This window comes from Polypterus senegalus, chromosome 11, assembly GCF_016835505.1.
Source record: "Polypterus senegalus isolate Bchr_013 chromosome 11, ASM1683550v1, whole genome shotgun sequence".
Lineage (NCBI taxonomy): Eukaryota > Metazoa > Chordata > Cladistia > Polypteriformes > Polypteridae > Polypterus > Polypterus senegalus.
The window spans coordinates 17040728-17061856 of NC_053164.1; the positions used below are offsets into that span (position 1 = coordinate 17040728).

Sequence of the window (21129 nt, forward strand, 5' to 3'; positions counted from 1 at the left end):
GGGGATACTTAATTATTCACATGACTTTATGACATTAAAAAGCAATGAAGTGAACTTTTATTATTCTACATCACTGGTCAAAAGTTTAAGAACACCTCAGTTTTTTTTTAGAAATGCACACAGTGTATTGTCTTAATACTTCATGAAATCAAGACATGGCACAAATAAACAATGGCAAATAAAAAAATATGTCAAGGAATCATTAAGTGCACAAGATTTTGTTTAAAGTTTTGATTCATCAAAGTAGCCTGCACCTTTTGCTGATAGAGCAGCCAGACCGTGGTAGGCCTTTGGATTGAGAATGCCAGTCACTCGGTGCAAATCAGCAACCAAAGACCCCAAGACCACCACACTTCCTCCTCCATGTCTGACAGTTTGCGTCGCGCACTAATGAACCATCACCCTCATCAACTTAACAGCCCACAAACACCCTGCATGATGAACTGAAGAATCACATTTTGATCCGTTGGGCCACAAGACTGTCTGCCAGTCTGCTGTAATTCACAGCCACCACTTCCTGGCCTTATATTGTCCTTTAAGGAATGGGTTTCTTCCTGCCACTCGCCCTGTCAGACCTTCAGCACAAAGTCACCACCTCACAGTACAAACCGAGATTTGCTTTCTTCGACCTGCACTGTTAAGTTGTCGTGCTGTGAGGCGCCCATCACACAAGCTGGTGACCCTCAGAAATCTTGTCATCTGATTGGCTTGTGACTTTGGCTCTGCCAGATCTCTTCCCATTAGAGTTTCTTCCAGTTGCCTTTGGATTGTGTCAGACACCACTGGACTCAGTGACACTGTAATTTCATTTTTGGTAATTTCTCTAAGTGAAAGGCTTACACTTCTAAGGGTAATAACACTCGGTCTCATTTCATTTTGTTAATTGCTGTTTTCTTGCCATTATCACTGGTATATTATCCAAGTAGGCGGCACGGTGGCGCAGTGGGTAGTGCTGCTGCCTTGTAGTAAGGAGCCCTTTGGTTCGCTTCCCAGGTCCTCCCTGCGTGGAGTTTGCATGTTCTCCCTGTGTCTTCGTGGGTTTCCTCCCACAGTCCAAAGCCTTGCAGGTTAGGTGCATTGGCGATTCTAATTTGTCCCTAGTGTGTGCTTTGTATATGTGTGTGTTCCCTGCCCTGCGTCCTGTGCAGACCCCCGTGACCCTGTGTTAGGATATAGCAGGTTGGATAATGGATGGATGGATATTATCCAAGCAGGACTTCAGAGGGTGATATAAACACAGTCTGCTCCAACTGTGCTTTAAGACACACAGAATGTTTTTAAGTAATCAGCACAAGTTGGGACACCTGAGCAAATTGTTTTCTTCATCTTGCAATACTTTGTTTACTTCAATTGCTGCAGAACATCTGGATGTAGTAACCTATTAGTTGTTCCCTGAAGAAGGCCCATTTGTAATATTCTGATCTTTTTCTCAGTTTTTGCTAACCTAAACCTTACATTTAAGCCTCGGACAGTTTACTGCTTACCGTTTCACCATTTTAGGTCATTCCTTGCATTTCAGCTGATTAAATCTGAAGCAGGGCAGGTAGCGCTGCTGCCTCGCAGTTAGGAGACCGGAGTTCATTTCCCGGGTCCTCCCTGCGTGGAGTTTGCATGTTCTCCTCAGGTCTGCGTGGGTTTCCTCCCACAGTCCAAAGTCATTGTGCATTGGTGATCTTAAATGGTCCGTGTGTGTGTGTGTGTGTGTGTGTGTGTGTGCCCTGCGGTGGACTGGCACCCTGCCCGGGATTTGTTCCTGCCTTGCACCCTGTGTTGGCTGGGATTGGCTCCAGCAGGCCCCCCCCCCATATGACCCTGTGTTAGGATACAGTGGGTTGGATGATGACTGACTGAATGACATCTGAAGCAAAACTGATTTGTTTTAAAACTTGTGGCCGGTAGCGTATGTTCTACTTACAGTGGGTACGGAAAGTATTCAGACCCCCTTCAATTTTTCACTCTTTGTTATATTGCAGCCATTTGCGAAAATCATTTAAATTAATTTTTTCCCTCATTAATGTACACACAGCATCGCATATTGACAAAAATTTTTTTTTAAATTGTTGCAGATTTATTAAAAAACTGAAATATCACCTGGTCCTAAGTATTCAGACCCTTTGCTCAGTATTTAGTAGAAGCCCCCTTTTGAGCTAATACAGCCAGGAGTCTTCTTGGGAAAGATGCAACAAGTTTTTCACACCTGGATTTGGGGATCCTCTGCCATTCCTCCTTGCAGATCCTCTCCAGTTCTGTCAGGTTGGATGGTAAACGTTGGTGGACAGCCATTTTTAGGTCTCTCCAGAGATGCTCAATTGGGTTCAAGTCAGGGCTCTGGCTGAGCCATTCAAGAACAGTCACAGAGTTGTTGTGAAGTCACTCCTTCGTTATTTTAGCTGTGTGCTTAGGGTCATTGTCTTGTTGGAAGGTAAACCTTCGGCCCACCCTGAGGTCCTTAGCACTCTGGAGAAGGTTTTTGTCCAGGATATCCCTGTACTTGGCCGCATTCATCTTTCCCTCGATTGCAACCAGTCGTCCTGTCCCTGCAGCTGAAAACACCCCACAGCATGATGCTGCCACCGCCATGCTTCACTGTGGGGACTGTATTGGACAAGTGATGAGCAGTGCCTGGTTGTCTCCACACACTGAGGAGAGGCAAGACACATGACAGCCTGCATGGAGTTTGCTAAAAGACACCTGAAGGACTCTGAGATGGTGAGAAATAAGATTCTCTGGTCTGATAAGACCAAGATAGAACTTTTTGGCCTTAATTCTAAGCGGTATGTGTGGAGACAACCAGGCACTGCTCATCACTTGTCCAATACAGTCCCCACAGTGAAGCATGGCGGTGGCAGCATCAAGCTGTGGGGTGTTTTCAGCTGCAGGGACAGGACGACTGGTTGCAATCGAGGGAAAGATGAATGCGGTCAAGTACAGGGATATCCTGGACAAAAACCTTCTCCAGAGTGCTAAGGACCTCAGGGTGGGCCGAAGGTTTACCTTCCAACAAGACAATGACCCTAAGCACACAGCTAAAATAACGAAGGAGTGACTTCACAACAACTCTGTGACTGTTCTTGAATGGCTCAGCCAGAGCCCTGACTTGAACCCAATTGAGCATCTCTGGAGAGACCTAAAAATGGCTGTCCACCAATGTTTACCATCCAGCCTGACAGAACTGGAGAGGATCTGCAAGGAGGGATGGCAGAGGATCCCCAAATCCAGGTGTGAAAAACTTGTTGCATCTTTCCCAAGAAGACTCCTGGCTGTATTAGCTCAAAAGGGGGCTTCTACTAAATACTGAGCAAAGGGTCTGAATACTTAGGACCATGTGATATTTCAGTTTTTCTTTTTTAATAAATCTGCAACAATTTCAAAAATTCTTTTTTTTTGTCTGTCAATATGGGGTGCTGTGTGTACATTAATGAGGGAAAAAATGAATTTAAATGATTTTAGCAAATGGCTGCAATATAATAAAGAGTGAAAAATTGAAGGGGGTCTGAATACTTTCCGTACCCACTGTATGAGATCAGGTTCTCTTCACTGGGTGTCCCTGCTGGGCTCCTAGCACACCGGTTTAGGTGATCAAGGTCCTATGCAGCCCCCCAGCCCAGCTCTTGACTGACAGACACACACTAAGCTCATGTTATTAGACTCCAACACTTTGAATCCATTTTATTAATTGACCAGTAACTTCATGATCCTGAAGTAATACGCACGTAACAAACAAGGTGTAGGAGGAGAACGGGCATCTGAGCTGGATCAGGAGCTGTTCCCTTACCAGCCTCACAATGCAAACAGAATGAATTTGTATCCAGCCGGTATGTGAGGACAAGCAGGAGTTGAGATTAGGCAGCTGGTCCATCCCTCTTACGCCAGGTGGTAGTGGTCCTCAAACAGCAGTCCAGCTGGAATAATTCAATTTGTTTTTGTACACCTCTGAATACTTTTATTTGTATTGTATGAGTATGAACTGTGGAATTGAAACAGCAAATTTAGAACACACGGAGGGCGAGGAGCAAACGCGCTCTTACCTGAGTGATGGGCTAATGCATTAGTTGTATTTAAAATTGGCCGAGCAATTCTGACGTGTAAAATTTTAACAGGCGGCGAGAAAGGTAATGTAGTCCATCTTCAGGGGATAACATGAGACACTAAAGGAGATCTTGATATGTCATTCGTATTATTAAAACGCTTACAGTTTCCCGTTAGAATGGCTTTTGCAAAGACAATTAAATCACAGAGACAAACATTCAAAAAAGTCGATTAGAGAGAAAGAATCGAAATTCACTCACAGGCAGTTACGTTACGTTGTCACGATGCAAGTCCAAACACGGAATCAAAGTTCAGTGCGATATTGACAGAAAGTTCACTCCAAATATTGTTTTTACTTCAGTTTTACAGTAAAAGTGTAAGTTGAAAAATTATTTGCGTGTTAATTTCAAAACGAAACAGAACGAAATTGTAGAACGCATGAAATACCTCTGATGCAACATGAAACAAATATCTTTAAATTTATGATGTTTTACTATTTTTTAATATGGTTAATTACTCGCCGTAAAAGTTCTGTTAGGCATGTGCAACAATTCCCATGAAAATAACAATCTGTTTAAATTGTACACCCACTCCCCCATACGCGAGCGGCACAGCTGTGAAGTGGGTTGGCGGGCTGGCGAGCGGAGTGAGCAGAGGGCAGAGCCCCCTAGTAAAATAAAAAAAAAAAAAGAAATGCAGGCCAAAACAAACAACCGACTCGGAGAAACTTCTTTAGAACTTTATTTAAAAAAATTGCAAAATGCTAAACTTGAGAAAAAAGATTGTGACCTCACTCTTTACAATATATTTAAATAAGAAACCATTTAATTGATAAAAGCTCCTATTAAAATATCAATAAAGAAGAATAGATTTACTCAGGTGCAAATGAAGCAGCTGTATTTGTGGCTACAAAGGCATTTTGGAAATCCAGTGTTTAACAAATTCTCTTTCCAATAAAATAATTCAGTGTAAAAATACAAAAAAAAAAAAAAAAATACCAACAACTCTACTCCTCTAATAGAAAAAGTTCATAACAAAAAAAAAAAAAATTAAAATTAAAATGAAAACACACAGAAATTGGAGCCCCAGTTACCTTCACCATCTCCAGTAATATAGAAACAGCAATCAATTCCCGTTTATTGTAAAAAATAATTGAAGGCAGTTTGCAAACAAAAAAATAAAAGTGCAGAGTTGAGAAGCACTGCGGTTCTGGACTTGCGTTTGCCCCCTGGATGGGTGGGTAGGTCCTTTTTGTTTTGTATTTTTTTTTGCATAAATGGCAGCCCTGGCATTTATACCCGCTCAAAACGAGACTGTAAAATCTCGACACTCCATGGCTATGTGGAAATAAGGCAAAGAAGTGAGCTGCCCACCCTCCATACCCCCAAAAAAAAAAACTGTGAATGTTCCAGAAGCCGAATTAATTCCTCGTTTCACAAATCTGTCAGAATGACTGGCAGGACCAGAGGCAACACTACAGGGGGCAGGCTGAGCTCATGGGTCAGATGTGGGGGATCAAGACATTGAGTGAGAAGGTATTGTAATTCTAAAGAAACAAGATTTTAAAAAATAAATAAATAAACATACAAGACCCCCCCCACACACACTCTCTTTCCATGATGCACTTGGTGGTCTGTGTAAATCTTTCGTTGCTAATAAAGTTTGAAAAGTAACGGGTAGGCGGAGCTGTTGGCCACTCCCACTTTGGACCGCCATTATTCCACTTCTGGTTAAATGAAAGTGGCCTCCCTCAACTTCGACATCATGGTGGCTGCCAGCTTCAAGTTCATTTATTGAATTCCCGCAATTGTATGCCAACTGGCAGTAATGTGAGCCGAGGCCGAATACCATCTGTCACCATAAACATAAGCAAGGCCCAATTCATAGGACATAGTGAGGACAGTGCAAGCGTGGAGGGTGGGATACCAGGGAGCCCACTCAATGCCTTCCCCTCACTCATCCGACCCTCTCAGGACACTGAATTGGATTTGGGAGAATCCGCACTGGCCAGTGAGCAGCACACACTTGGACAGAAGCTTCACAAAAACCCAAACCTCCGCAGGCCGTCACCTCCCGTCGGCCAACTGGCCACCGTGACGTCATTTTGATTTAGTCTTCAAGAAAAAGAAACACAAAGGGAATGGTGTGGTGCCACCTGCTGGTCACCTGGGCAAAATGCACTTGACAACAGAAATATGTAAAATTACAAACAAGGTGCCCACTTCAAACAGCGGAAGACTTTCAAGGTCCCATCTGGTCATTAATCCCAATCTAATAATAATGATGGGGACTCCATTTCTAGAGAGCGAGGGGGGAAAAAAAGGAAACAGCGCCCACTAATGGCTAAAAAACCTAACCCAACTGTTTAAATGGATGCAATTTGTAACCCGAGAGGATCAACGACGAGTCTTAGTGAGCACGTCTGTGATCCTGGAAAATGAGCAACTCCTAGGGTTTGAACTGGTCATCGGTTATGACCATAAATAATAAATGACGTGGACTCCACTTCTAGAGAGTTACAGGGAAAACAATTTAAAAATGGAGACGGCACCCTCTAGTGGTCAGCACACATAGATAAACTATTAAAATAGAAACAATCTGTAACCTAACTGGCGAAAGGATTAATGACGAGTTATACAATTTGTCCAAGTGAACATGCCAACAGTTCTGGGAAAGCTAATCCTAAAAATGGAGAAGGAAACGGCACCCTCTAGTGGTCAGCACACATAGATAAGCTATTAAGATGGAAATGATTTGTAATCCAACTGGTCAGAGGACTAATGGCCAGTTCATAGTTCAAACATCTATGATCCTGGGGCTTAAACTGGTCACTAATAGGAACCTCATAATGATTTGGATTTCATTTACAGGAAGAAAAGGTCAAAGATAATAGAGGTGACCAGGCCTAAATGCACTTGACAAAAGAAATCTGTAAACCTTTAATGGCCAGTTTATAAAATTACAAACAAGATGCCCACTTCAAACGGCAGAGGATGTTCAAGGTTCAATCTGGTCATTAATCCCAATCAAATAATAATGAAGGGGACTCCATTTCTAGAGAGTGAGGGGGAAGGAAAAAAAGGAAACAGCGCCCTCTAATGGCTAGAAAACCAAACCAATTCTTTAAATGGACACAATTTGTAACCCGAGAGGATCAACGACGAGTCTTAGTGAGCACGTCTGTGATCCTTTAAAATGGGCAACTCCTAGGGTTTGAGAGAACTGGTTATCGGTTACAACGGAATAAATGACGCGGAGTCCATTTCTAAAGAGTTACGGGGAAAACAATTTAAAAATGGAAAAGGAAACGGCACCCTCTAGTGGTCAGCACACATAAATAAGCTATTAATATGGAAATGATTTGTAACTAAACTGGTCAGAGGACTAATGGCCAGTTCATAGTTCAAACATCTATGATCCTGGGGCTTAAACTGGTCATTAGTAGGAACCTCATAATGATTTGGATTTCATTTACAGGAAGAAAAGGTCAAAGATAATAGAGGTGACCAGGCCTAAATGCACTTGACAAAAGAAATCTGTAAGCCGAGCTGGTTAGAGGATTAATGGCAGTTAAAATGTCTTATGATTCCAGCAGAACATACTATACCTATTAGTTACAATCTAATAATGATTTAGACCTCAATCTATACAGTGGGAGGGAAAAAATATAAAAGTGGAAGAGGAAACGGCACCCCCTAGTGGTCGGCATAGCAAGAAAACAATTTGTAAGCCAACTGGTCAGAGGAAGAACAGCCAATTTATAGTTAAAATGTCTATGATCCAGAAAAGTGGACGATTCCTGGGGCTTACTGTGGTCAGCAGTAGCAAACACATCAAGGTCAGCGATAATAGCAGCCGCCAGTGGTAAGCAGGGCAAAATGGACTTTACAATAAAACTTTACAAACTGTTAATGGCCAGTATATATAATTAGAAACAAGGCACCCAATTAGTGGGCACCTGGGCAAAATGCACTTTACAATACAACTATGTAAGCCGTTAATGGGAAACATGGCGCCCACTTAAGACTTCGAAGAAGGTTTCTGAGAACATTTTGGTCACCAGTCACAACCTAATACACTAATGCACTCAATGTCTAGAAAGAGAGAGAATAAAAAGGAAAAGAAATAGCACCCTCTAGTGGCGGTCATACCAAAATAGACAACTAAAACAAAGAAACAATTTGTAATTCGACTGACCACAAGTTAAATGGCCAGTTGATGACCCTTTGGAAAAAGGCACCCAGTTAATCCCACCAAGATTCCAGAAACTTTTAGGGCTGCATGAAATGTTTTAGCACTCGCTTCTTACATTGTTTTAACCATTAAAATAATTTGGAGTTAATTCCTGGCTGTAAAAAAAGCGAGGACAAGCATATAGTATCCATTAGTGGTCTTCAATCCAAAATACACTAAAAAAAGACAAATTTGTAAAATCAGTTGGCCGCTGGTCACATGACCAGTTTTTACCATTAAGCCTTCTAAAAAAACGGCACCCAATTAAAGTAACGATAACCCAGAAAATGGCAACTGCTCACCTACACGAGCCTCTTATTACAATTACTTTTTTTTTTTTTTTTTTAAATATCCACTTGGGTGATTTGAATTACATTTCCAGTTAAATAAAACAAGAGGATAAAAAGAGTGCCCACTAGTGGCCAGATGTGCAAACATGTGCAGTGGTTCACCGTGCAGCTACCATCTTAACTGGCCAATTTATGTTGTTTGGTGTCTCAAAATGGAGTGCAGAGAGAAAACTGCCCACTGCCCACTGTTTATTTATACATTTGGACTTTACAAAGCCTACTAGTGGTCATCATGACAAACTGCAGCTGTATTTACATGCGGTTTCTATTTTGAGCTGCCCAGTTAAAGCCACGAGATGAACATTCAATCAGTGTGTGGCCTTAGGCCTCTGTTTATGCCATCGGGATCTAACTTCTGAGAATTAAAATGAGTACACTGCCCACTAGTGGTCACTGTACTAAAACGCACTTATGAGGAGAACCAATTTTTAACGCCCAGACAAAGCCTTCTCAAATGATGTTCGAGTGCCATGACACCGGTGGTCCTACCAGCAGATGGACCTGAGAGAATGTTGGTCGACCAAAATCAGAAGAGGCAAAACACCCCAAGGGAGTTAAGGGGGTCGCCCTGCTGCAAGCTGCTTAACTGCCCAGTTTGTGCATAGATTCAACAATTAGACAGAAGGTGGCAGATAAAGTTGGTGCCCACTAGTGGTCATCGTGTGATTTATCTATTAAAACAGAAACCAGTTAAATGGCCAGCTGACCCGATCAGCCGCCCAGGTAGAACCACAATAGACTTGAAAACCTCCATGCTGGTTACTCTGCTGTTTTTTGTTTTTCTTTTTGTAAATTTCATTTAAATTCTGACCAATCAGCACCACCCTTTATGAAACGGTTTGAATGGACACACACACACACACACACACTGGTCCCTGAAGAGAGGAATCTGGAATGGCAAAATTCAGACCATACAGCGCTTCTAAACTCTGCTTTTTAAAGCAATGTACATTTTTTTTTTTTTGTCTTTTTTTTTTTTTTTTGTTTTTCTTGGTTATTAGCAGTTTGCCAGGACAAAGCCCGCACCCTTGGCAAATGTCAATCGTTCACTTTGGGAACCTGCGCCGAGATGCGTCTTGGTGGAGCCGCTGCAGGTCCTCATATTTGGCGTCCTTGTCGAGCTTGAGAGCCTCTTTATGTTGAGCCTCTTTTTCTCAGCTCCTGGACAAAAGCTGAGGAGGAAAGACAAATAATACAAGACGTTAGTTTGTGAAGCCCCCCGAAAACAGAGAGACCAACGGCAGCGACGTAACGGATGGCATAACATGCACCTCTAAAAAGTCTTAAGATCAGGATTGAAGTAAAAAGTGGCAAACCTTCAATGATCTCCTCCTTGACCTTCTGCAGCTCCTTCCGCACTTCCTCCAGAATATCCTGTGGGGATACAGCAGCATATTAGCATACTGCATCATTAGAATAAGCCACGCCCCCCCGACCAGGTGAGGACCACCATGGCCACAGGTTTTCATTCTAACCCTTTTCTCAACAAGTGACCTGTTTTTGCTGCTAATTAACGTCTTTTGAACTCATTTTAATTGACTTGTTCTTGAAGACTCAGACCCCTTGATTGTTTCTTTTTCCTTAATTAGCAGCCAAACAATAATGAGATACAAAATGAGCCAAAGCAACTGGTGTCCATCATACAATATCTAAAAATAAAGAAAAGAATGTCGATCTGCTCAGGTCCACTAAACATTTGACCAGTTGCCCTCAGAAAGAGAAAATCAACAATTTCAGAAATGTCTGCTAATGCACCACGAGAGCAGCAACAAGCCACAGAATTAAAGAATGGGTTTAATTAACGACAAGTCTCGACACCTCATTAAGGAACTGGTTGGAGTGAAATTGGTTGGAGTTTGAGGCCCTGACTTAGCTGGTCTTCTCTTGGCTCCCTCACCTCACATTTCATTTCTCTTTGGGTGCCATTTAAGGAAAGAAATGAAGCAAATCAGAGGAACGAGGAAGAAATTCAGGGGAACAAATCTTAAAGACGAATTCCTAAGAAGTGAATTAGCAGCACAGACAGGGCACTCATTAAAATGGGTTAGAATGAGAACCTGCAGCCATGGTGGTCCTCCAGGACCGGACTTGGTGACCCCCGGCCTAGACTAGCGTTTCCCAACCCAATTTTTCCTACGCCAGTGTGCTTGCGACCCACCGGGTGAATTCAGCGCGATCGTCTGAGCGAGGGAAGTGGGGAGGTCCCCTGCAGTGAAACCAAGCGTTATCATTAAAGCAGGGGGTTTCCCTACACGATCACCAGAGCTTTAGGAGCGTTAGATGAATCAAACACAATCGTCAATGGCTTTTCATTCCTGGTGAATCAAACACGATCGTCAATGGTTTTCATCCCTGCTGAACCAAACACGATCGTTAGCGTGGGGGTTTTTCTAGGATCATCCAGGATTGGCCGCAATCCACCTGCATTACTGTCACTGGGAATCGAATGCGATTGTTGCAGCGGTGGTTTTCATCTGGTGTCACCCACAGCCCACAGGTTGACAAATGCTGTCCAAGAACATTAACTGCCACTTCAGGTGCTAGTGCCCATGGTGAAGACATGCTGTACACTATATGGCCAAAAGTATGTGGACACCCCTCTGAATGACTAAGTTCAGGTGTTACGTTCTTAACAGGTGCACACAGCCATGCAACCTCCATTGACAAACATCGGGTCATGCTAAAGAGCTCAGTGACTTTAAGTGTGTCATAGGATGCCATCAGCACATTGAATTTCTGCCCCAGTCTACTGTAAGTGCTACTGTTATGAAGCGGAAGCACTGAGGAACACCAACAGCTAAGCTGTCCAAGGCATTTAAATGGAAGGCAGCACGAGTAGCCAAGTATGTCAAACTAAGGAATGTACCGTGACTTGCTAAGACTCTGTACATTGTGGCAGGCAGTCGGGTTCCATGCCCAGCTGGGATGCCCCTGCTGCATATGTTCCGGGGGGGCAACTCAATACCTCCCTCTGGATGCTTGGTGGCAGCCTCCCTGGCTGGTGATGATGATTCAACCTCAGGCAAGCAGGGCTTCATGGGGGATGGAGTCCTCAACAGACCAGTTGGGAGTTGGGGTGGCCACCAGGGGGTGCTGCATGGATTCCACAGCCCCGCTGGACAACTCTACAGCCTCGCCTGGGCAGGCGATCATGCACCTGGAACACTTCCCAGTGGGCTATAAAAAGGGCCGGCAACCACCACTCGTAGCCAGAATCAGGAGGAAGAGGACGAGGTTGCCTGGGAGGAGTGGTGATGCCAGAAGAAGGGTTGGTTGTTTGGATTAAGTGCTTGGGACTGTGTTATGCCTGTGGGGTTCATGGGGAAGACGTGCTCCACAGGTGAAGAAAAATAAAAGTCGTGTGTGTGTGTGTGTGTGTGACACGTGCCTCAGTGTGAATATGTGCTGGGTCGGGCGCCTATATAGCGCCTTATTTCACAGCATGAAGTCTTGGTCAGGAATGGCGGAAGGCAGACAGGATGGGTAATCCTCAATGGAAGATGGGTGGTGTAAGGGTTATTTGAGAAACCCTAACCCTACCCACACCACATGAGACTTCTTGAAAGGGAAGATAATTAGAGGTCAGGGAGGCATTAAAAACAGAAGAGATCTAGGGGATCAAGGAAGGAAATAGAGGAGTGAGAAGACATCAAGGAAAAGGGTCCAGTGCACAGGTGGGGGGTCTTATGGTTACAGAGCAAGCCAGAGATGTTAAGGAGGAAAAAGGAGAATGACACGGAGGTTGAGTAAGAAGATGTTTTAGCAGTCTTGGAACTGTTTTTTAATGTTAGTGACTTTCGTAGAAAAGATCAGGAGAGAGGGATGATGGTTTAGGATCAGCCAAAGGAGTCAGGAGAGACCTGAAGGTAGAGAAGAGCTAGGAAGTACTAGGAACACAATCAAATTTTGAAAGAAAGAAAATAGGAGAGACCTGCACGTATCCAGAAGGGATCGGTTGTTTGTTATTATGGCAAGGACCTTCAGCAGGGTGCAGTTCCATGTGAGTCGAAATGAAGAGTGGAAGATACGAGGACTGTGGAGGAGAGGTACACGTAGGGTGGTGGACAAGAGGACAGTGGGCATCAAGAGAAGAAGATAGAGAAGTTATAAAGAGTGTGCTTGCTGCACTCTGATGTTTATTGATTCTGCACAGCCGTAAACAAATTTGTTGGAGGATGGCTTGGGGAGGTGGCGCAGTGGGTAGCGCTGCTGCCTCGCAGTTAGGAGACATGGGTTCGCTTCCCGGGTTCTCCCTGCGTGGAGTTTGCATGTTCTCCCCGTGTCTGCGTGGGTTTCCTCCCACAGTCCAAAGACATGCAGGTTAGGTACATTGGTGATCCTAAATTGTGCTTAGTGTGTGTGCCCTGTGGTGGGCTGGCGCCCTGCCTGGGATTTGTTCCTGCCTTGCACCCTTTGCTGGCTGGGATTGGCTCCAGCAGACCCCCGTGACCCTGTGTTAGGCTATAGCAGGTTGGAAAATGACTGACTGACTGAAAGCTTGGGGACAGAGACAGACGTGGCCTGCAGGGCTATTAACTGATGATCCTAGTCTGCCATGTTCTACTATATTGAATCTATAACAGTTTTGCGCTACCACCTTGTCTCTTGCTGGACCTCCTTGAAGTTTAAGGGGTGTTGGGGGGCCACTAATCTTGACGATCGTGAGTTGGTGACATGTTCATCTGTGACAGAATTTGCTTGAGCCCAAGAACAACACAAAAAGGAAATCCCCAGACAATCCTGCTTTGAGATCGCACAGGCCGGATTCCCAACAACATGTCATACCTGCTTGAGACGCTCCATGTCCGTGTCATCTGCGCCAGCTCCAGTGTCGTTGCTGCTGACCACCGACTTCACTCTACAGACAGGCCATGAAAGAAGGAAAAAAAAAAATAACAAATAAGTGAAACATTAGCGGTACAATTTGTTAAAAGTGTTCGCCAGCCTTGAGTGTGTTTGGTAATGTTACTCTCAAAGTCTTACTGTACCCTCTAGAAGAACGCACAGATGAGCTTTTATGAATTCAGTTGCTTACATTACCTGCATTGTGAGGGAGCGTCAGTTGCGGCACTACGGCCATGTGGTCCGATTCCCCGAGGAGTATCTGGCTTATTGTTGAGGACTTGAGTGGCTGGACCAGGCCAAGGTGATGCCCACGTAACACCTGACAGATTGATGGTCTTTTCTGGAGGGTGGGACTGGACCACGTGTCTGCCTGCCTTTACCAACCGGGATCCTGAGCTGTTTAATCGTGTGGTGGGTGTAGCAACATGCTGTACCAGTGCCTGCTTCCCAAACTGACCTGACAGCAAGAAGGCCAGTCATCGTGATTTGAACCAGGAAGGTTCACCAGTCCATCACATTACATGCTCATAAACCTGCTTGTCTATTTGTGTTCTGTTCTGTGTATTGTATTGTATTGATCCCTTTTTCTGACGCCCACTGCATGCCAAACTTATCTGGAAAGGCGTCTCTCTTTGAATTGCCTTTCCCAAGGTTTCTTCCATTTTTAATTTTCCCTACAAGGGATTTTTTTTTGGGAGTTTTTCCTTTTCTTCTTAGAGAGTTGAGGCTGGGAGGCAGTCAAGAGGCAGGGTCTGCTAAAGCCCATTGCGGCACTCCTTGTGTGATTTTGGGCTCTACAAAAATACATTGTATTGTATTTGGAGATGCCAAGTTAACAAAACACGCACGGTGTTCAGAATGTGGGAGGAAGCTGAAGCGCCTGGTAAAAACACAGAAACGCCTCTGCAATTATCTATCCACTGTGGTGTGCGAGAAGTTCAGCTGAAGACTTGGACTTGGAGACGGGCCAATAACTTTTGTTTTACTGCAGATTGAATTTATGAGCTACACCATTGGGAATTGCTTATAACTCACTGCATGCCTTCTGCCCCATGCCAACTTAGCAGATGGCACTTTGGAAACTGGGCAGCACATTGGCACACTGGTAGCGCTGCTGCCTTGCAGTTAGGAGACCCAGGTTCACTTCCCGGGTCCTCCCTGCATGGACTTTGCATGTTCTCCCCGTGTCTGCGTGGGTTTCCTCCCACAGTCCAAAGACATGCAGGTTAGGTGCACTGGCAATCCTAAAATTTCCCTAGTGTGTGGGGGGTTTGTGTGTGTGTGTGTGTGCCCTACAGTGGGCTGGCGCCCTGCCCAGGATTTGTTCCTGCCTTATGCCCTGTGTTGGCTGGGATTGGCTCCAGCAGACCCCCGTGACCCCGTGTTAGGATATAGCAGGTTGGACGATGACTGACTCTAATTCTAACATATACAGTATTGTGAAAAAGTAAGTACACCCCATGGAAATTGTTGACTTTTTCAACATATTTGAACAAGCAAATGCAAAATCTTCTGGCAGACAGTGGCTACAGATAAAGGTGATCAACTTGAAAAAATGACTCCTAAAACTGACATGGCATACTCATCCTCATAATCTAAGTGAACAAAAACGTATACGTTTAATGCCCACCCCTACATTTATTAGAACTTCGAATGGGTAAAATTAGAATTCGGATGAGGTGCCAATACATTGGGACCTCCTTAGGGGGGCTGCAGGTGGACCCTGTCTTGTTTAAATAGTAGATACCATGGCTCAGGTGGTCACTTTGCTATTGACGTGTGTGATGTCCTTGTCAAGATCAACAGAGCTCTCTAAGGCCTTCAGAAAGAAAGCTGTGGATGCCTAGGAGTCTGGGAAAGGATTTTAAAGAGCTCACCAAACAATCTGAAATCAGTCATTCCACTGTAAAGACAATCATCCAAAAATGGTGCAGACTTTAAACGATTGCTACTTTAACTGGACGGCCCAGCAACGCTGGCCCAAGAGCAGACTGCTCAATACTAAAAGAAGTCTCCAGTAACCCCCAAGTTTCATTGTGGGCAAGTCTTCCAACAGTTGGCGTCAAAGTACATACATCTAGAATCAAAAAGAGACTGCATGAATTTGACCTGCATGCGCGGTGTGCCAGGAAGAAGCCTTTGCTGTCCAAAAAGAACATTAGAACAAGACTACGGTTTGCCATTCATTGAGCATCTAGGTGACAGCAAGGCCTTCCGGTACAGTGTGCTCTGGAGAGATGAATCAGAGAGAGAGTTGTCTGGCCACATTAACAGCAGGCATGTTTGGTGCAAATTGACGACAGCATTTCAGAAGAACTTTGTTGCTTCAGGGCCTGGTCAGCTTATAGTCATCAAGTCACCTAGGAATTCTGCATCATCTTAAAAGTGTGCTTGGGGGGAATGTGAGGCCATCTTGTCTGAGAGTTGAAGACGAACTGGAAATGGACCTTTCAACTCGACGCTGATCCGAAGCTCACTAGCAGATCCACCAAGCAATGGCTCATAGACTGGCCCAGTCAAAGCCCTGATTTGTATCCCAGTCTGGGGATTTGAAATGAGCAGGGCATGTAAGACAACTATTATGGAATTTAGATAGATAGATAGATAGATAGGAAAGGCACTATATGATAGATAGATAGATAGGAAAGGCACTATATGATAGATAGATAGATGGATGGAGTTGATTATAATTATGTACGGTCGCTTTAAAGTTCCTCACATTCCTTATTTTTTATTGATGTAGCCACAAGAGGCGGGGCCACCCTAACATCACCATTCCTGAGCCATCCCTCAGGCTACTTAGGGCCAATCCAGTGGAGAGCTCAGACATGGTGCATTGACGTCTGTTGGAGACGCAGGGGAGTACTGTAGCGTGTTTCTCATTTGAATTTCTGTTTTTGATTTTATTTATTCTGCTCTTTTTTTTTTTTTTTTAAAGTATTCTTCGTTGGATTTGTGTATCAGGACATGTTAAACTACTGGATTTCCCGTTAGGCAACTCCTGATGCATTATTTTATGCTATTGGAGCATTGTTGTTTCATGTTTCATTTATTAACTCTTTCAGGGCTGATGTTGACTTTTGTCAAAAGGAGGAGCTGATGATAATTGGTAATCAACTGTAAACTGTGCCAAAACCAACCATTACATTTTAGTTAGACTCTCATTGGTTGAAGGAAAGTTAGGTTTTGACCTAGATTTTCTGTGCACCTGTGGGTAGCAAGACGCAGACAATGGCAAAAATGGCACTGACATGTGGTGAGAGGTCAAAGCAAATGCGGAAAGCAAAACACTCAGTTGACGACATTTTGCTTAATCTCTCTGAATTAGAATAAGACTTGTCAGACTCTGATTTTGATACAGGCGAGGTTTTGCAGCTTCAGCCGATTGGTCCCCAGCTAACTTTGGTGCTGAACAGGTTCATGTAGCCTGTCTGCTGCCAATTCTTGGCAAACTGGCAGCCACAGCATTCAGCAACAGACATTTTATGCTGATTTTTGTGTGAAGCCATTGCGTTTCAGAAAACAATGTTTTTTGGAAAAGATATTCAAGCCCTTAAAGAGTTAATCCATATTTATCATCTATAAAGATTTATTTTGTGGATTAAGCTCTGGTTTCCTTTCCCTCGACTTCATTTTTAAGTATATTTTTAAGGCTTAAATCCCTTTTGGGTCCGCACAAGGCCTAAAGCAGGCAGTTGATCTGGGATTAGGCCCACTGGGGTGAGGCCTTTTCCTGGCAGGCCTAGGAGGCCTGGCTTTGTCAGTGAAGCCTTTTGGGGGGTCTCAAACCCCATTCCTGTTACAGTTCTATCTCCAATTCATGACACAAACATCTCGCAAAATTTCACTCAGTTGGCGTCAGAGACTGGTGGGCAGGGAAAACAGCAATAAGAAGTCATTTCTGCCAAAGGTGGCAATACCAGCTTCTGAGGCCAATTGTGGACTCACATTTTCCCCAGTAGACCTTTACATCTATTGATGTTTTTTTTTGAATACATAACTGAAAAGTCAAATCTTCCTTGTGTTTTTTCTTTAAGTAGCTCGCCTTCACCCATTGACCCTATTTGTATAAAGATCTGCTGTTCAAATCTGTTGAAAAAAACGTACAGTTTCTACGGGGTGTACTTACTTTTTCACACGATTGCATTCAAACATGTAATATTTTTAGACAAAAAAAAAAAAAAGAGTGCAGCACAAGTCGAGGCTTTTTGAGAGAGAGAATGTGAGAAACTAACAGGGCTGACAGAATGACCACAGCCAGCGCCGCCATAAGACACAGGCAGTGACCGTGGGAAGTGAACGGGTTTCATGAGCCTCCTTTCGGTGCAGCTAAAATTCGCTCGCTGTCAATTGTAGCTGGCTATATTTATTTTGGGCACTTTATTTTTCTCTCCTTTCTCACTCTCACATACTCATCTTCACAAATGTGTCAAAATCAATACCTAACGCAACTACGAGTCAATTTTGTAGTTTCTGAGAATTGACAAACCTCGTCAAACTGATAGTCTTGTCAAAGGCCTGCTGCAATAAAAGACATCGGTGACTAACAGGAGCAGCAGGTCACTTCCTTTATTAAGCACACAACAGTCACTTAAATGAGCAGCTGTGGCTTCCAACCTTAGCCCACCGGCTTCTCGTCATACTAGGGGGGGTACAAACAGTTGTGGAGGTTTCAGAGCACCAGAATTAAGTTGTACACGAGGGGGAACACAGTCAGAAATACTAACAGGTGACTGATGTGTGAGTCACGATGGCCGTCTGTATTCTGGGGGCTGACCCGGACCCTCTGGAGCAGAAAGAAGGAGGCCAGTTGGGCAAAAGCTGCTGCCCACTGTCAACAAGCTCTCATCTCCCTTCAATCAGATACCGGGCAACCTGCAGAGGACCTTCAGCACATGGCCAGTTAGTTCCAGCGCTGTGCTCTGGAGGGCGCCATCACCAAGTTTTTTTTTAACACCTTCTATCATGTCCTCCAGCTAGAAAACAGCCACGTATGCCATGCTGTGCCGTGTTTTAACAGATTTAGCGCACCTTTCAATGGTTTCAACTTAAGGATGTTCTCTGTGGCTTAGTAATTGACATGTCTGCTCTGGAATGCCACTGAATGCACTCTCTCCTTGGGATCAGCGAGGTGTTTATCTGTTATCTGAGTATGGGAAAGATGCTATATAAAGAAATAAAATGAATAATTATTATTATGCATGTCTGTTCTACCCATCATATAGTGCCATTCCTACCACTACATTCTGATGTCTGTCATATAGAGCCTTTCCTATATTACCACCTATTCATCATACAAATGCCTTCCCCATCAATCTATCATGCAGTGACTTTCCTCCCATCTATCACGTACTGCCTTTTACTTCCAACTATTTATCATATAGCGCCTTTATTTACCTTGCAGGGCCTTTTCCATCTTTCCATCTATTTACTATACAGTGCTATTCCTATCCATCACAACAGTACATTTCCAATCTTTCCATCCATCTATCATATAGTGCCTTTCTTGTCTGTCTATCTATTTATTGTAGTGAGTGGCTGGGGGTGGCACCCAGCCGGGATGCCCAGAAGGACTGGACCTCCTCCAGACCACGAGGGGTGACTGCCCTGGTGGCTATGTGGACCACGGTAACAGAGCTTAGAAGCTGAAACCTATAGGGGCTCATGGTCACCACCAACACCGCCAAACCCGGAAGTGCTGGGGGTTAAGACGACCAGGGACACCCGGAGTGCTTCCAGGTGCACAGCTGGCACTTCCATCACACCTGGGAGGGCCAGAGGAAGGTTATCGGGAGGCACCAGGACCTTGTCCGGGTGAGGATAAAAGGGGCCGCCTCCCTCCATTCGATGGCTGGAGTCAGGAGGAAGAGAGACGAGGTCTTGGAGGAGAGGAGTGGAGGTGGACCTGAGAAAGGCATTGGAAAGAAGGTTGTGTGTGAGCACGAATTGTAAATAAGATGTATAATAAACGTGTGTTGGGTGAACCATCGGTGTCCGCCTGACTGTGTCCGGGCCAGTTTCACACTATCTATCTATCTATCTACAGTCAAAGTAAAAAGTACATAAACCCCTAGGACTTCTCTATATTTATGTCTAATTCCCATATAAAACATGGTCGTATCTTCATGTCAGTCACAATAATGAACAAACACAGTCTCCTATAACTAAACATGCACAAATTTTCAGAGAATTGTTGACCACATTGAATAAATCATTCAAACTGTGAAACTGAAGGTTGGAAAAAGTAAGTGAACCCTAAGCTAATAACTTTTTAAAAAGCTCATTGCAGTCCGAATTTCGCACTCCTAGAGTCCATTTAATTAAATGAGTTCAGAGGTGTGGCCTTGAATTACTTTGATTGATAACAAACACTAAAACGTTTGAGTTTTTGACAAGCAGCATATCCAGATGGGAATCATGCCTCACACAAAAGAGCTGTCTGAAGAGGTACGATCGAGAATTGTTCATCTACATAAGGCTAGAAAGGGTTACAAAGTCATCTCAAAGATTTTAGATATTCATCAGTCTACTGTTAGGCAAGTTGTCTAGAAATGGAGACAATTTGGTATTGTGGCTACTCTGCCTAGAAGTGGGTGCCCTGCCAAGATGACCCCAAGAGCACAACGCAGTCAGCAATGAGGTAAAGAAGAACCCTAGAGTGACTGCAAAGGACTTGAAGAAGTCATCAGAACTGGCTAACATGTCTGTTCATGAGTCAACTATACGCAAAACACTGAACAAGAAAGGAGTCCATGGCAGGACACCAAGAAGGAAGCCACTGCTATCAAAAAAGGACATTGCTGAACGCCTGAAGTTTGTCAAAGAGCACTTGGACGATCCACAACGGTACTGGGAAAATGTTTTGTGGAGTGATGAAACCAAAACTGAACTATTTGGGAGGAACAAGCAGAACTTCATTTGGTATAAAAAGAGCACTGCATATCAACATCAAAACATCATCCCTACAGTAAAGTATGGTGGAAGGAACATCATGATTTGGGCCTGCTTTGCTGCATCAGGGCCTGGACAGCAGCTTGCCATCATTGTTAACATCACGCACAAGAAGAAGTACTTCCGGTTTCCGACAACAAAAATGCGTCTGTTTTGTTGTTTTTGAGCTATTACACTTTCATTATCTGAATGACAAATAAATCCAGAAAAGTGTGTGTGATTTTAACTTTATGACTGCTATTTGTTACTATAGAATTAAAAAAAAAAAAACCCTTATTTTCCCTCATTGTATTCTTTAATCAAAAAATCAAAATCTGAAAATTCCTGTCATTTTCGTTTTTGCTTCTAAAATGAAATTTCAAATAACAAATTTGGTATTTGAAATTTCGTTTCAGAAAATATCATTTAAAAAAGAAAGAGAGACACTTTTGATTTTCAACTTAAAAGGGAAAAATGAAAAACGCAAAACAATTACTTTTGTTCTTTCACACATCAGAAAACAAAAATGCAAGAAACGAGAACGAGAAAACGCCCTTTATTTATTTTATTTAACATGTTACACTTATCCTGGTCATGTCCTCATCCCAAAGGGTCACTCGTTTACTGTTCCGCAAAACAACGTAGCGGTCCATCCTCTGCTGATGCCAGTGTAACTCCAAGGCCGTCGATCAGTGTGTTGTGAGGAAGACTGTTCATGTGTGTCGTCAAAAATCACGCAGAA

At 43.7% G+C, this 21129-nt stretch overlaps 1 protein-coding gene across 2 annotated transcripts in view; it reads right to left on the reverse strand.

Annotated features, from left to right (window-relative positions):
* Positions 1-5190: 5190 nt before the first annotated feature.
* Positions 5191-21129, reverse strand: part of vaspb (vasodilator stimulated phosphoprotein b) — a 181782-nt gene continuing 165843 nt past the window's right edge. For both annotated transcript variants that reach the window (XM_039768099.1, XM_039768098.1), the window contains 3 exons: positions 13398-13470; positions 9929-9986; positions 5191-9784 (listed from right to left, as the gene is read on the reverse strand). In XM_039768099.1, the coding sequence (XP_039624033.1) occupies positions 9747-9784; positions 9929-9986; positions 13398-13470 (169 nt within the window). In that variant the 3' untranslated portion in view covers positions 5191-9746. The remainder of the gene's footprint in view (positions 9785-9928; positions 9987-13397; positions 13471-21129) is intronic.